The sequence below is a fragment of the Poecilia latipinna genome, unplaced genomic scaffold (assembly GCF_001443285.1).
Source record: "Poecilia latipinna isolate Pla-1442-1.1 unplaced genomic scaffold, P_latipinna-1.0 Scaffold2991, whole genome shotgun sequence".
In the NCBI taxonomy this organism is placed as follows: domain Eukaryota; kingdom Metazoa; phylum Chordata; class Actinopteri; order Cyprinodontiformes; family Poeciliidae; genus Poecilia; species Poecilia latipinna.
In genome coordinates this window covers 50,779-64,148 of record NW_015115607.1, presented here as the reverse complement: position 1 = coordinate 64,148, position 13,370 = coordinate 50,779, and the positions used below count along the sequence as shown (strand labels likewise).

Below are 13,370 nucleotides of genomic sequence, written 5' to 3'. Positions count from 1 at the left end.
ATCCACTGCATATTTATTCCCCATGTTGTGTTAATAATCTAGAAGTTCTCAATGAAATAGATCAACATTTATTGTAATTAGAGGTCAAGTGTGCTGTTGCAAGGTGCTGTTAAAGTAACAAAACATTTAGTTGGAAAATATTGTCTGTCATGTCGAAATGTCACAGATTTCATTGGAGTTTAATACTTTAACAATGTGTACTGAGGTCCTCAGGAAGGTGGTTGTACTTGCAGGTTGTGGCTGTTGCAGCTCGTAAATTAGAAGATGCTCAGGAGTTTGCCAATAAACACAGCATCTCTCGAGTTTACGGCAGCTATGAGGAGCTGGCCAGAGATCCAGACATGGGTCAGTGTCCATCTGCCAGAGGTTTTTCAGTTTATTTTTAATTATGAAGCTTTACAATACCTCCTGCTTTATATTAAATGTTTTATCCCATTTTAATTTTATCTTTATCTTTCATACTGTTATTTCTGAAAATGACACTATTCAGTGTTGTTTGACCTGTGTGCAGATATTGTCCATGTTGGAGTCATCCCCCCGTACCATCTGAACGCCTGTAAACTTTTCATAAATGCTAAAAAGAATGTTCTGTGTGAGAAGTCGCTGGCCATGAACACAAAGGAACTGAAAGAGATTCTGGACTCTGCCAAAAAGAACAACGTCTTCCTCATGGAGGTAAGCATGTTAGCAAACCAGGAAGAAAAAAATAATTTCTCTGTGTACTAATGCACACGAACAGTTTAAAACATGTTTTCTCTCCAGGCTGTGTGGACCCGTTTCTTCCAGGCCTCTGTGGAGATCAGAAATCTGCTGGCTCAGGAGTACATAGGGGAGGTGAAGATGGTCCGTGCCGACTATAGTTTGCCACTGTTGCACATGTCTAGATCGGATCAGAAGGACCTCAGTGAAGGCGCATTACTAGGACTTGGTATCTATTGCCTTCAATTCATAAGTATGGTATACAAAGGAGAGAAGCCGGAGAGTATCCAAGCTAGAGGCGTCTGCCTGGAGACGGGTAAGGAGTTAACAGGATGAGGCATTCATGTAACCTCAGAGGCTGTGCCAAATCAGTGACATTATGTGAGATGCTTTATACTCAAGTCAGTTAAGATTTTTATAATTGTGTGCTGATTCCTCCTTGGATGAATATTGAAAAGAAAAGCTGCTTACTTTTTAAAATTTTGACTTGAGACTCGCTGATCAACTTGTCAAGTATTGAAATCAGGACATCTGATTTGATTAGTCAAATTCTAAAACATGCGTTTCCCCCTGTTGAATGTTTCAAAAGTAAGAACCAAACTACCATTTTTCGTAGGTGTTTGGTTTTAATAGGAAAATTTGGATTGATGCATCTTCAGTTTTCACAAAAACCTTGAGCTGTCTATCAGTTTTCTGGCTTTGTTACAGTAAGTATTTCCCTACTGTAGTTGCATGCATTTCAACTTTTCTCTGCTCATAAAAGCTCTGAAATGCCAGAAAATTAATGTAAAAAGTCCTTTTAAAATGTAGATTAACCATCACAAACATCAGTTCAGACTTACAAAATGGATCATTTCATACCTTACAGTCTGACAAAAGAAATTTTATCTAATTGGTATGCTCCCAAAGGTATTTTCACATCCTGATTGGCCTTGTATAAACTCTAAATTAGCTTACAACTCTTTATTTTAAGCTTTTGTGGCTGTATTTTGAGTTTTAGCATCTTTTATCTACACTGTTGTATATTCTCCTCCCTGTAGGAGTGGATGAGACTGTGGCTGTCATTCTTAGGTATTCTAAGAACAGAATGGCAACGTTTACCTGCTCTGCTGGGGTTGAGCTACACAGTGAAGCCATTATTATTGGGACGGAAGGCAAAATCCAGGTAGGTTACAAAGGATGGCATGGCAATAATTCAAAAGGACCATTGAGTATGTTTAGTCGTTCGAGTGTTTTTATGTAGAACAAATTAGAAGTGTCTTCAAACTCTGATTTGACATTAATCTGATCCACATGTTCCAGGTCCTTTCTCCTATGTGGTGCCCCACATCAATCATTGTTGATAGGAAGGAGACGGAGTATCCGATACCTGAACGCTGCTTGTCTCTCAACTTTACCTACAGCACAGGGAAGCGTTACGAAGTAGAGGAGGTCCGCCAATGTCTGCTCAAGGGTAATGAGACATCAGCATTTTGCCTTCTGTAGGTCTGGTACCATTAGCTGTAGAACCTCTAAGATTCCAGAACCATCACAGAAGATGATGTTGTGCTTGAACCTACTGTTTCTGTGTAATCAGAACCAAGTTGTGTCTTGAGGATGGCTTCTGTCCAAACTGTTTCATAAACGCAAGCAGACAAGATTCGGCAGAGTTAAATCACTGTTCAATATTGTGGTGGCTATACAGACACCCTGTGTATCGTACATAAATACATAATTTATAATGAAAATTCTTAATATTTTGCTATGTTTGGAAGATCTACCAGTCTATTGATCAGCATTTTTTTAAAAATAAAATGGAGCATGTTTCACCACTTCACCTTGTAAAACAATTTTATGCCTCATTGAGTATAAAGTGTTCTGAAATATACAAGCAGAGAGCCTAAGGCATGTTACTTGGGTAGCTAACAATTGTTGCAACCCAGACAGCTCTTGGTGATATAGTGAACTCTTAGTATTTGTGGGATTTGTGACCCAAATGCTCCACAAATGGCAAAAATCCACAAATTCCTGGGCTCTGCTTTAAAAGAAGGTATAACTATCTATTGTAATAGTTCAAACGCCAAATATATCTGCACTAAAATGCACCAATCAAACCTTCTTGGCACTTGTGCTGAAGCTAACATCTACAGTCGTCTTTATTTTTATTGGGTGTGAACAGCTCCAAGAATAATCAATGAGTTTCCTGGATTAACTGCTTTGTAAACACCACCTAATGGCATCAAGTAGCTCTGCTAATATTTATTGATAAAAATTAGAGAAAAACCAAAAATGACTTATCTGATACTGTCGGTTTTTGAATGGAGTCTAAATCTCATCATGAAACATTTTTCATGATAAACAATACAATGACACTGGTATTACAGATGCATGCTGATGGAGAGCAGCAATGATGAAGACTTACATTTCCATTATTTTTTTTTTTATTGGAAACATTAGTGTAAAGGTTGTAGTAATCCCAGGTCGGAAGACCCTTAGATTTGTTGGATTTACCCACATAAATATTTTTGTTATTGGATGTTGTACATGTCCAATAATGACAACTATGAGTTCAGGCATCTGTGTGAACTCATGTAGTTTGTTACAAACATCATATACTGTAGCTGATATTAAAAAAAGCCACTTCAGGAATATTCATGAAATATGGGATACTTGTGGTTCAATGCAGCAGGAGGGTGTATGTGGAAAAAGGAAAAATAGGAGGTATTGGCAAAACTAAAAAGTTGAACATTTAACATCTTGTAAAACAGGGTTTAAGTCAACTGCATAAGCTAATCTCTGAACTGTGGAGCATTTGTCAGTATTCACACAACCAAGTATGTTTCTCTTTGCAGGGCTGAAGGAGAGTCCAGTTACGCCCCATGCCTACACTCTGCTGTTGGCTGAAATGGGGGATGAGATCCGCCGGCAGGTGGACGTGGTGTACAGCCAGGACTGCCAGTAAAAGTTCAACTTTTTCATGCTGTGATTAAATACAAGAAGTTTACAATGGAGACTAACTTACTCTGCTTCTGTTCCTGACAATCATTTTGGAGGAACATGGCAACCAGGTGGGGAATCTGCAGCGCGGGGAAGATCAGTCATGACTTCACTGTGGCTCTGAAAACTCTTCCTGCTGAAGACCATCAGGTGAGTGCGCCTGTTGCAACAGAGATAAATCCCACATGTGATTTAGATGAAACGTGCCTCTTTGTGTCATAGTAACATTCTTCCAGGTATTTATCTCCCTCCTGGTACTTTTTGTAAGATTTTTTTTTTATTACTTAAGCACGCATGATGTTGAATCGTGAAGCAGACGACTGTCAACGATTTTGTAAAACGTTTTCATTTTGATTAACAGCCAAGCTACCAAACTATCTACCATAAAGCACAGAATAGGATGCATGTAGCCTTTTCTGGAAATGAGTCTGGGAGTAACAGAACTGGAAATTAACAATTGAACAGCCTCAGTCATTGCATTTTTACCAGTCAGACAAATGTCACTTTTTTCCAACTACAAAACAAATTGAGTTTATATGAATGATGCCCTCTGCTGGAGGAGTGAAAGTGCTAAAAACAGATTACTGGTGCAGGATTTTTAATAAAGTGGAATGGATGTCTTTACCAAATAAGAAAATAACAATTTACCTCTAAAGTATTTATAATTAATGTGCATCATCTGTGACTTCACAGGTTGTGGCTGTTGCAGCTCGTTTGTTGGAGGACGCTCAGGAGTTTTCCAGAAAACACAACATCTCTAAGGCTTATGGCAGCTATGAGGAGCTGGCCAGAGATCCAGATGTAGGTCAGTGTCCTTCTGCCAGAGGCTTTTCAGTTTATTTTTCATTTCAAAACTTTACCTCAGTATTGTTTCCTTTTATCCAGTTTTAATTTTCTCAATATTTCATACTATTATTTCTGAAAGAAGAGTATCATTCAGCATTATATTTGACCTGTGTACAGATGTTGTGTATGTTGGAGTCATCCACCCATACCATCTGAACGCCTGTAAACTTTTCACAAATGCTAAAAAGAATGTTCTGTGTGAGAAGCCACTGGCCATGAATGCTAAGGAAGTGAAAGAGATTCTGGACTCTGCCGAAAAGAATGACGTCTTCCTCATGGAGGTAAGCCTGTAGCAAACCAGGAAGAAAAAAATAATTTCTCTGTAAACGGTTTACTATTGCACAAAAGTTTTAAAACATGTTTTCTCTCCAGGCTGCGTGGACCCGTTTTTTCCCAGCCTCTGTGCAGATCAGAAATCTGCTGGCTCAGGAGTACATAGGGGAGGTGAAAATGGTCCGTGCGGACTATGGTGTGCCAAGATCAGATCAGAAGGAGCTTGGTGGAGGAGCATTACTAGATCTTGGCATCTATTGCCTTCAATTCATAAGTATGGTGTACAACGGAGAGAAGCCGGAGAGTATCCAAGCCAGCGGGGTCTGCCTGGAGACGGGTAAGGAGTTAACAGGATGAGGCATTCATGTAACCTCAGAGGCTGTGACATTATGTGAGATACTACTTTACACTCAAGTGAGTTAAGATTTTATATTTTGTGCAGATTCCTCCTGGGATGAATATTGAAAAGAAAAGCTGCTTACTTTTTAAAATTTTGACTTGAGACTTGCTGATCAACTTGTCAAGTATTGAAATCAGAAAATATTTACTTGTCTCTGATTTGATTAGTGAAATTCTAAAAAGAAAAATGCTTTTCCACCCTGTAAGTAAACAAAAGTAAGAACCAATCTACCATTTATGGTTTTTAATAGGAAAAGTCGGATTAATGAATCTTGAGCTGTCTATAAACTTTATTTTTCTGGCTTTGTTGCAGTAAATAATTCCCTAGTGTAGTTCCATATCTTTTACAACCTTTCTCTGCACACAGTTTTCTGGCATTTCAGAGCTTCTTACCAATGTAAAAAAAATGCTTTTAAAATAAAGAAAATGTAGATTAACCATCATAAATTAAAATGAGTACATCAGGCCTTAGAAAATGGATCATTTTATACCTTACAAATTAGAAATGTAATCTAATAAGAATGTTCCTAAGCTATGTTCACCTCCTGATGGACCTTACAGAAACTCTAAATTAGCTTACAACTTTTCATTTTCAGCTTTTGTAGCTGCATTTTGAGATTTGACATTTTTTCTCTACAATGTGTTGTATATTCTCATCCCTGTAGGAGTGAACAAGACTTTGGCTGTCATTCTTAAGTATTCTAAAAACAGAATGGCAATGTTCACCTGCTTTACTGGGGTCCAGCTGCACAATGATGCCATTATTGTTGGGACAAAAGGCAAAATCCAGGTAAGTTACCAAGGATGGCATGTTTAGTTTGAGTGTTTTTATGTAGGAGAAATTAGAAGTGTCTTCAAACTCTGGTTTGACATTAATCCGATGCACATGCTCCAGGTACCTTCACCGATGTGGTGCCCCACCTCACTGGTAGTTAATAAGAAGGAGACCCAATATCCAGTACCTGAACCCTCCTTGCCTCTCAACTTTACCAACAGCACAGGGAAGCGTTTCGAAGCAGGGGAGGTCCGCCAGTGTCTGCTCAAGGGTAATGAGACTTCAGCATTTTGCCTTCTGTAGGTCTGGTACCATTAGCTGCAGAACCTCCTGCCCTCCAGAACTATCATGGAAGATAATGTTGTGCTTGAACCTACTGTTTCTGTGTAATCAAAACTAAGTTGTGATTTGTGGGGATGGCTTCTGTCAAAACAGTTTCATAAATGCAAGCAAACAAGATTCAGCAGAGTTAAATCACTGTTCAATATAGTGGTGGATATTTTTGTTGGGGGCAAACAGCTCCAAGAAAAACCAATGAGTTTCCTGCATTAACTGCTTTGTAAACAACAGCTAAAGGCATAAAGTAGCTCAGCAAATATTAATAAACGGTAGAGCAAAAAACATCAAAAATTGTATGTGAAAAATGGGAAGTATTGACAAAAGGTTGTACTGAACATGGCTAGAGGTGAACAATTGACATCTTGTAAAACGAGATTTAAGTCAACTGCATAAGTTCCTCTAATCTCTGAACTTCTGTAGAGCATTTGTGTCGGTAGACAGCCGACTCATCAGTATGTTTCTCTTTGCAGGGCTGAAGGAGAGTCCAGTCATGCCTCATGCTGACTCTCTGCTGTTGGCTGAAATGGAGGATGAGATCCGCCGGCAGGTGGGAGTGGTGTACAGCCAGGACTGCCAGTAAAAGTTCGACTTATTCGTGTTGTGATAAAATACAACCAGTTTACAATGGAGACCAACTTACTCTGGTTATTTCCGGAATAGTCCATTTCATGTGATTAAAAGTGTTTATATTTTGTAGGAAAACACTACTTGATCTCCACCTTTGATTAACTTATTTTTGAAATATAAACCACTCAAGATGACCTCTCTCAACCACATGAGACGGGTTAGGAAGCTGTTTAATATTTACATGTTGCACACCAGCTTTGTATACAGATTTATTGAAACTCACTGAACACTGTCAACAATGAAATGTAAAGTCTTTGACAATCTGTGAAATAAATGTTATAGCAAAGTTCTAAAAAAATTGCAAATCTGTTTTTCTTTATCCCATCTTTAAAGTTTTGTTCAGCAACATATATCTATATGGTAGGAGTTCGTCTCCTTGAATGTGTTAAAATGTGTAAAAGCAGACTATAGACTACAATTTTGTTATGAATTGTATCGGCAGCAAGTTATTTATTAAAAAAAATGCAGTTTTCTTTAAATTGGTGTTTAAGGGAAAATGTAAATGAACCAACCAGATCTTAAATAAAAAATAAAAAAAAATTGGTCGTGCAACAGGTGGTTGCAGAACATGACAGTGAGTCTTTATGTAACCTAGTTGTCTTTCTCTTATAATTATACAATGTATTTTGGTTATTTCTATTGTTCCTTACCTGACTGAAACGCCTCTAAAAATTAGTCATTGTTTTACTTTAAGAGCGGAAGCCCCTCCTTTATATTTCTTCTTCTGTGGTATTGTCTTTAAATTGTTTGCGCCCCTCGGACCCTCCCCTTTTGACCTGTTGTCCTGTGGGAGAGGTTAGTATTGTTTTCATCAAAATGCATCCAGTTTATTTATATATCTGTTAATTTTTGTTTGTGTAGGACTTGGAGCGGGCAGCCTATAACACGGTTGTTTGCTGTATGTTTTCGTCAGGCATGTTGTATAAAAAGTTTTATTTTGCTTATTTGAAAGTTGAGACATGGTCCCCTCCCCCTCCTTTTGTCATGTTGTCCTGCGGGAGAAGATGTTGAGCCGGCAGCCTATAACACGGTTGTTTTCTGTATGTACTCATTAGAATCGGGGTCATTCTCTAAATTCGGTGCATTTTGTGTCCCACAAGTTTATTTCAAATATTTGCATATAATGCAAACCACTTTTTTTCTTTTTTTCTTTTTTTTTTTGGAGAAAATCAAGAAATGGAAATATCCATGTGTCTTGGTAATGCAACATGCAAATGTTTTTAAAAATGTTATGGGTTGTTGAAGTGTAGAGGTCAGCCAAATGAGCATGTCCTCACTGACCAATATTAATTTGTCAAAAATAATGCCCAGTAACTGTTATTTGTACCATTATAAACATCTTTGGTATACTTTAACCTAAAAAGAAATCTGAGAAAAATACATGAATTATTTATAAAATCGCACTTTTTAATTATGTCCCTCCAAATTTGTTCAATCCCGTAACAGCATGCCAATCCCTCCTTTTTATAAATTTTCTCGGTACCCTGGAAGTGACATCACTTATTTATCTTCCCTCTCACACGGTAAAGAAATTTAAGTGTTAGAAAAGTTTCTTGCCTATACAAGAAACTGTATAATAACCCTCGCTATAACGCAGTTCACCTTTCATGGTCTCGCTGCTTCGCGGATGTTTTTGTGCAATTTTTTTTTTCCACACTGCATTGTGTTCTGCGTCCTGATTGGCTAAACCAGAGGTTCCCAAACTGTGGGCCGCGCCCCCAAGGGGGGGCCCCACAGTTTGTATGAGCTGGGTTTTTACCTTAGAATGGCCAACTCTGTTATTCCTCTGTCAATTTGATACAGTGGGGGCTTCCGCACTTCCCATATCTGTGTCTTCTGTCACTTTTATTAGCAGTTAAAACTGTTTAATCCGTTGTTAACATGTCGTAACCTGTTTTTCCGAGCCTCCATCAAACGCAACATGAGTGCTAAGACGCTCGCGCTGGGTCTACACCTGTGCGGCAGCGACGGAGACCTGCTGCTGCTTTGTAGAGCTGCTCAGGTTTGTGTTAGAATCGTGGCAGCAAAACACAAAGAACTTTTCAGTTTTTTCTCCAAACTAACCGACTGAGTTGAGTAAAGCTGCTGGATGCAGGTAATGTCGGCTAAAATATGACTAGCTAAATAATACAGTCCCTTAAATTTAACAAGTAGCCTGCAGGCTACTGATGTCTGTGTTCAGCTACAGCGATTCATTTTGCCACTCCAAAATAAGTTGACCCCCCATCCCCCAACTGTCCCCATTTGTAATCCATATGGGGGGTCCAGGAGAGAATGTTTGGGAACCACTAAACTTGCTGATGCGGACATAAGGCAACTTTTCGTGAAAATCATCAACCCCATTACAAAAACAGTGATTTTGTAATGGGGTTGAATGTTGGAATGTTGTTAAGCCAGCCAGACTGTTCAACCCTGCTATAGTCTGGTCAAATTTTACACTGGGTTCAACCCCATAACGTGATACATTGTTATAATTTTTTTAGAATAACAGTAAATATTAGACTAATATTTGTTGGACTATATGCAAAATTTAAAGAGGGATTCAAAAACATTAAAAAGCCTGACTTAATGTTTATTTTAAAATCTATTTTCATGATTTATGAAAAGCCCTTTTATATCAAGTTGCCATGCTCTACTTATCGGTCTTATGATTCACAATCAAATAAAATATACTTACAATTAGTTATTTTAATCAAGGGACAGTTGATCTCAAAGGAACTGGAAGAATTAGTTTAATTATGTTATAGAGTTTTACTCAGAAGAATGAAATTGTCCCATTAAGAGGTTGAATTTAAAGCAACCAAAGTAGCAAAGAAATTCGTATTAATGTTTGGGATTTCATGCATAAGGTGGGGAGACACATTTTCTTGGAGGTTCAAGAAAACAATGCAATAGATGCGTTGTTTAAAAACACAATTTTTTGTGGCATGTTTTTTAGTAACCTGAGACCCCAAATTCACCAAATTCAAAGAATCACCCTAAAATCAAGAAAAAAAATTAAACATTACAAAAATAATACATGAGCTTGTATCAAAAGTATTTCTCCAGCCTGAATAATCACAACCAATAATCATAAACACTTAAGAAATAAACAAACGAATGGAATATAGAGCCTTTATTTCCCCCACAAAATTTTATCTACCTTTGCTAGCTGTTTTTGAAATGTTCATGAACATACATTCAGTTCTTTTGGTAAAAGAATGATCCACTAATTGACTGAGATTATAATTTTAGTCTATAAAAGACTTAATTTTTAAATGTGGAAGTATTAAAAACACTTATATAATGATCCACAGGACCCCCGAATAGACCTTATCAGGGAGGCTTAAGAGTGTGACCCCTCTGTAATTGGAACACACCCTCCGGTCCCCCTTTTTGAACAGGGGGACCACCACCCCAGTCTGCCAATCCAGGGGAACTGCCCCCGATGTTCATGCGATGTTGCAGAGTCGCGTCAGCCAACACAACCTTGCAACATCCAGAGCCTTAAGGAACTCCGGGCGGATCTCATCCACCCCTGGGGCCCTGCCACCAAGGAGCTTCTCAACCACCTTGGTGACCTCGTCCCCAGAGATTGGAGAGCCCAACCCAGAGTCCCCAGGCTCAGCTTCCTCAATAGAAGGCATGTTGGTGGGATTGAGGAGGTCTTTGAAGTATTCTGCCCACAGGGCCCACAACATCCCAAGTCGAGGGCAGCAGCACACCATCACCACTATAAACAGTGTTGGTGCTGCACTGCTTCCCCCTCCTGAGACGCCGGATGGTGGACCAGAATCGCCTCGAAGCCATGCAGCAGTCTTTTTCCATGGCCTCTCCAAACTCCTCCCACTCCCGAGTTTTTGCCTCAGTGACCACCCGAGTCGCATGACGCTTCACCTGCCGGTACCCATCAGCTGCTTCTGGAGTCCCACAGGCCAAAAAGGCCCGATAGGACTCCTTCTTCAGCTTGACAGCATCCCTCACTGAAGGTGTTCGAGGGTTGCCGCCACGACGTTACAGTGCCGGTGTTAACAAGATGCCAACATTCAACCTTGTTACAAAATCACTGTTTTTGTAACGGGGTTGAAGATTTTCACTAAAAGTTGCCTTAAGCCCACATCAGCTAGGTTATGGAGCAACATTTGATATAATAAAAACAAGAAATGAACATACTTTTCAAAGATGATTCTTTACTTTTTCCCAAACAACAATATAATTTATGTGTGCAACAGTTTTGAAAGGTTAGAGATGGCTATGCTAATGTTTAAACATATTAGCTGTATCAGCTTGTCCATATTAAATAAATAAAATCAATTTGACTGGAATGGTTTCCAAGCATCCATGCATTCATGCTGTTCACATATTAAATGGACGTGCAAGTCATTATTAGTGTGACGTTACTAGAAGACCGACCATATAAAAGGCAAATTGGTGCTCTCTCTCCATCTGGTAACAGTGAACACCTACTACGGTGGCGCTACCTTGTGAGGGCAGAGACAGCTGAGGACACTTGATTCAACATGGCAACCAGGTGGGGAATCTGCGGCGCAGGGAAGATCAGCCATGACTTTACTGTGGCTCTGAAAACTCTTCCTGCTGAAGACCATCAGGTGAGTGAGCCTGTTGCAACAGAGATATGAATCCCAAGTGTGATTTAGATGAAACGTGCCTCCTTGTGTGTCATAGTAACATTATTCCGGGTACTTAATTACCTCCTTATAGTTCTTGTAAGATGTATATTCTTTTTTATAAATTGAGCACACATGATGTTGAGCCATGTCTAAATTTGCAGACGACCGTTAATGATTTTGTAAAACGTTTGCATTTGTATTAACTGCCAAGCTGCCAAACTTTCTACCATATAGCACAGAATAGGACGCATGTATTTGTTTCTGGAAAATTAGTCTGGGAGTAACGGAGAACTAGAAATTAACAATTAAATTGAACAGCCTCAGTCATGCATCTTTACAGGACCAGTCAGGCAAATGTCACTTTTTACCAACTGTGAAACAAAGTGAGTTTATATGAATGATGCCCTCTGCTGGGTGACGAGTGAAAGTGCCAAAAAAGATGTAAGGCCTAAAAACAGATTACTTGCACATTATTTTTAATAAAGTGGAATGGATGTCTTTACCAAATAAGAAAATAACAATTTACCTCTAAAGTATTTATAATTAATGTGCATCATCTGTGACTTCACAGGTTGTGGCTGTTGCAGCTCGTTTGTTGGAGGACGCTCAGGAGTTTTCCAGAAAACACAACATCTCTAAGGCTTATGGCAGCTATGAGGAGCTGGCCAGAGATCCAGATGTAGGTCAGTGTCCTTCTGCCAGAGGCTTTTCAGTTTATTTTTAATTTTAAAACTTTACAATACCTCTTATTTTAAATGTTTTCTTTTATCCAGTTTTAATTTTCTTTGTTTCATACTGCCATTTTTGAAAAATATTGAAGAGTATCATTCAGCATTATATTTGACCTGTGTGCAGATGTTGTGTATGTTGGAGTCGTCCACCCATGCCATCTGAACGCCTGTAAACTTTTCATAAATGCTAAAAAGAATGTTCTCTGTGAGAAGCCGCTGGCCATGAACACCAAGGAAGTGAAAGAGATTCTAGACTCTGCCAAAAAGAACAACGTCTTCCTCATGGAGGTAAGCATGTAGCAAACCAGGAAGAAAAAAATAATTTCTCTGTATATAATTTACTATTGCACACTTGAAGACCTTCAAAAGTTAAACAGTTTAAAACATGTTTTCTCTCTAGGCTGTGTGGACCCGTTTTTTCCCAGCCTCTGTGGAGATCAGAAAGTTGTTGGCTCAGGGGGAGATAGGAGAGGTGAAGATGGTCGGTGCCGAGTACGGTGTGCCACTATTCCACGTGCCAAGATCAGATCAGAAGGACCTCGGTGGAGGAGCATTACTAGGTCTTGGCATCTCCTGCCTTCAATTCATAAGTATGGTGTACAACGGAGAGAAGCCAGAGAGTATCAAAGCCAGCGGGGTCTGCCTGGAGACGGGTAAGGAGTTAACAGGATGAGGCATTCATGTAACCTTGGAGGCTGTGCCAACTCGGTGACATAATGTGAGATAGATAGTTAAGATATTTGTAATTGTGTGCACATTCCTCCTGGGATTAATATTGAAAAGAAAAGCTGCTTACTTTGTTTATTATGACATGAGACTCACTGATCAACTTATCAAGTATTGAAATCAGAAAGTTAACTTGTCTCTGATTTGCTTAATCAAATTCTAAAACATGCGTTTCCCCCCTATTTGAATGTTTCAAAAGTAAGAACCAAACTACCATTTTTCGTAGGTGTTTGGTTTTAATAGGAAAATTTGGATTGATGCATCTTCAGTTTTCACAAAAACCTTGAGCTGTCTATCAGTTTTTTGGGTTTGTTACAGTATATAAATCCATACTGTAGGAGGGAATTTCAACCTTTTTTTTTTTTTTTT

General features: G+C 38.9%; 1 protein-coding gene across 13 annotated transcripts in view; it reads left to right on the top strand.

Moving 5' to 3' along the window:
• Positions 1–258: 258 nt before the first annotated feature.
• LOC106939817 (uncharacterized) overlaps positions 259–13,370 on the top strand; it is a 33,702-nt gene continuing 20,590 nt past the window's right edge. For 6 of the 13 annotated variants that reach the window (XM_015022371.1, XM_015022370.1, XM_015022366.1 and 3 more), the window contains exons 1-14: positions 259–345; positions 512–675; positions 763–1,015; positions 1,740–1,864; positions 2,002–2,152; positions 3,531–3,636; positions 3,729–3,825; positions 4,369–4,480; positions 4,639–4,802; positions 4,894–5,131; positions 5,859–5,983; positions 6,089–6,239; positions 6,778–6,883; positions 10,576–10,579. In XM_015022371.1, coding sequence (XP_014877857.1) covers positions 342–345; positions 512–675; positions 763–1,015; positions 1,740–1,864; positions 2,002–2,152; positions 3,531–3,636; positions 3,729–3,825; positions 4,369–4,480; positions 4,639–4,802; positions 4,894–5,131; positions 5,859–5,983; positions 6,089–6,239; positions 6,778–6,883; positions 10,576–10,579 — 1,800 coding nt within the window. In that variant the 5' untranslated portion in view covers positions 259–341. Of the gene's footprint in view, positions 346–511; positions 676–762; positions 1,016–1,739; positions 1,865–2,001; positions 2,153–3,530; positions 3,637–3,728; positions 3,826–4,368; positions 4,481–4,638; positions 4,803–4,893; positions 5,132–5,858; positions 5,984–6,088; positions 6,240–6,777; positions 6,884–10,575; positions 10,580–11,430; positions 11,524–12,115; positions 12,228–12,399; positions 12,564–12,675; positions 12,929–13,370 lie in introns of all 13 variants that reach the window. The other 7 variants (XM_015022373.1, XM_015022368.1, XM_015022362.1 and 4 more) reach the window with 5 other exon arrangements.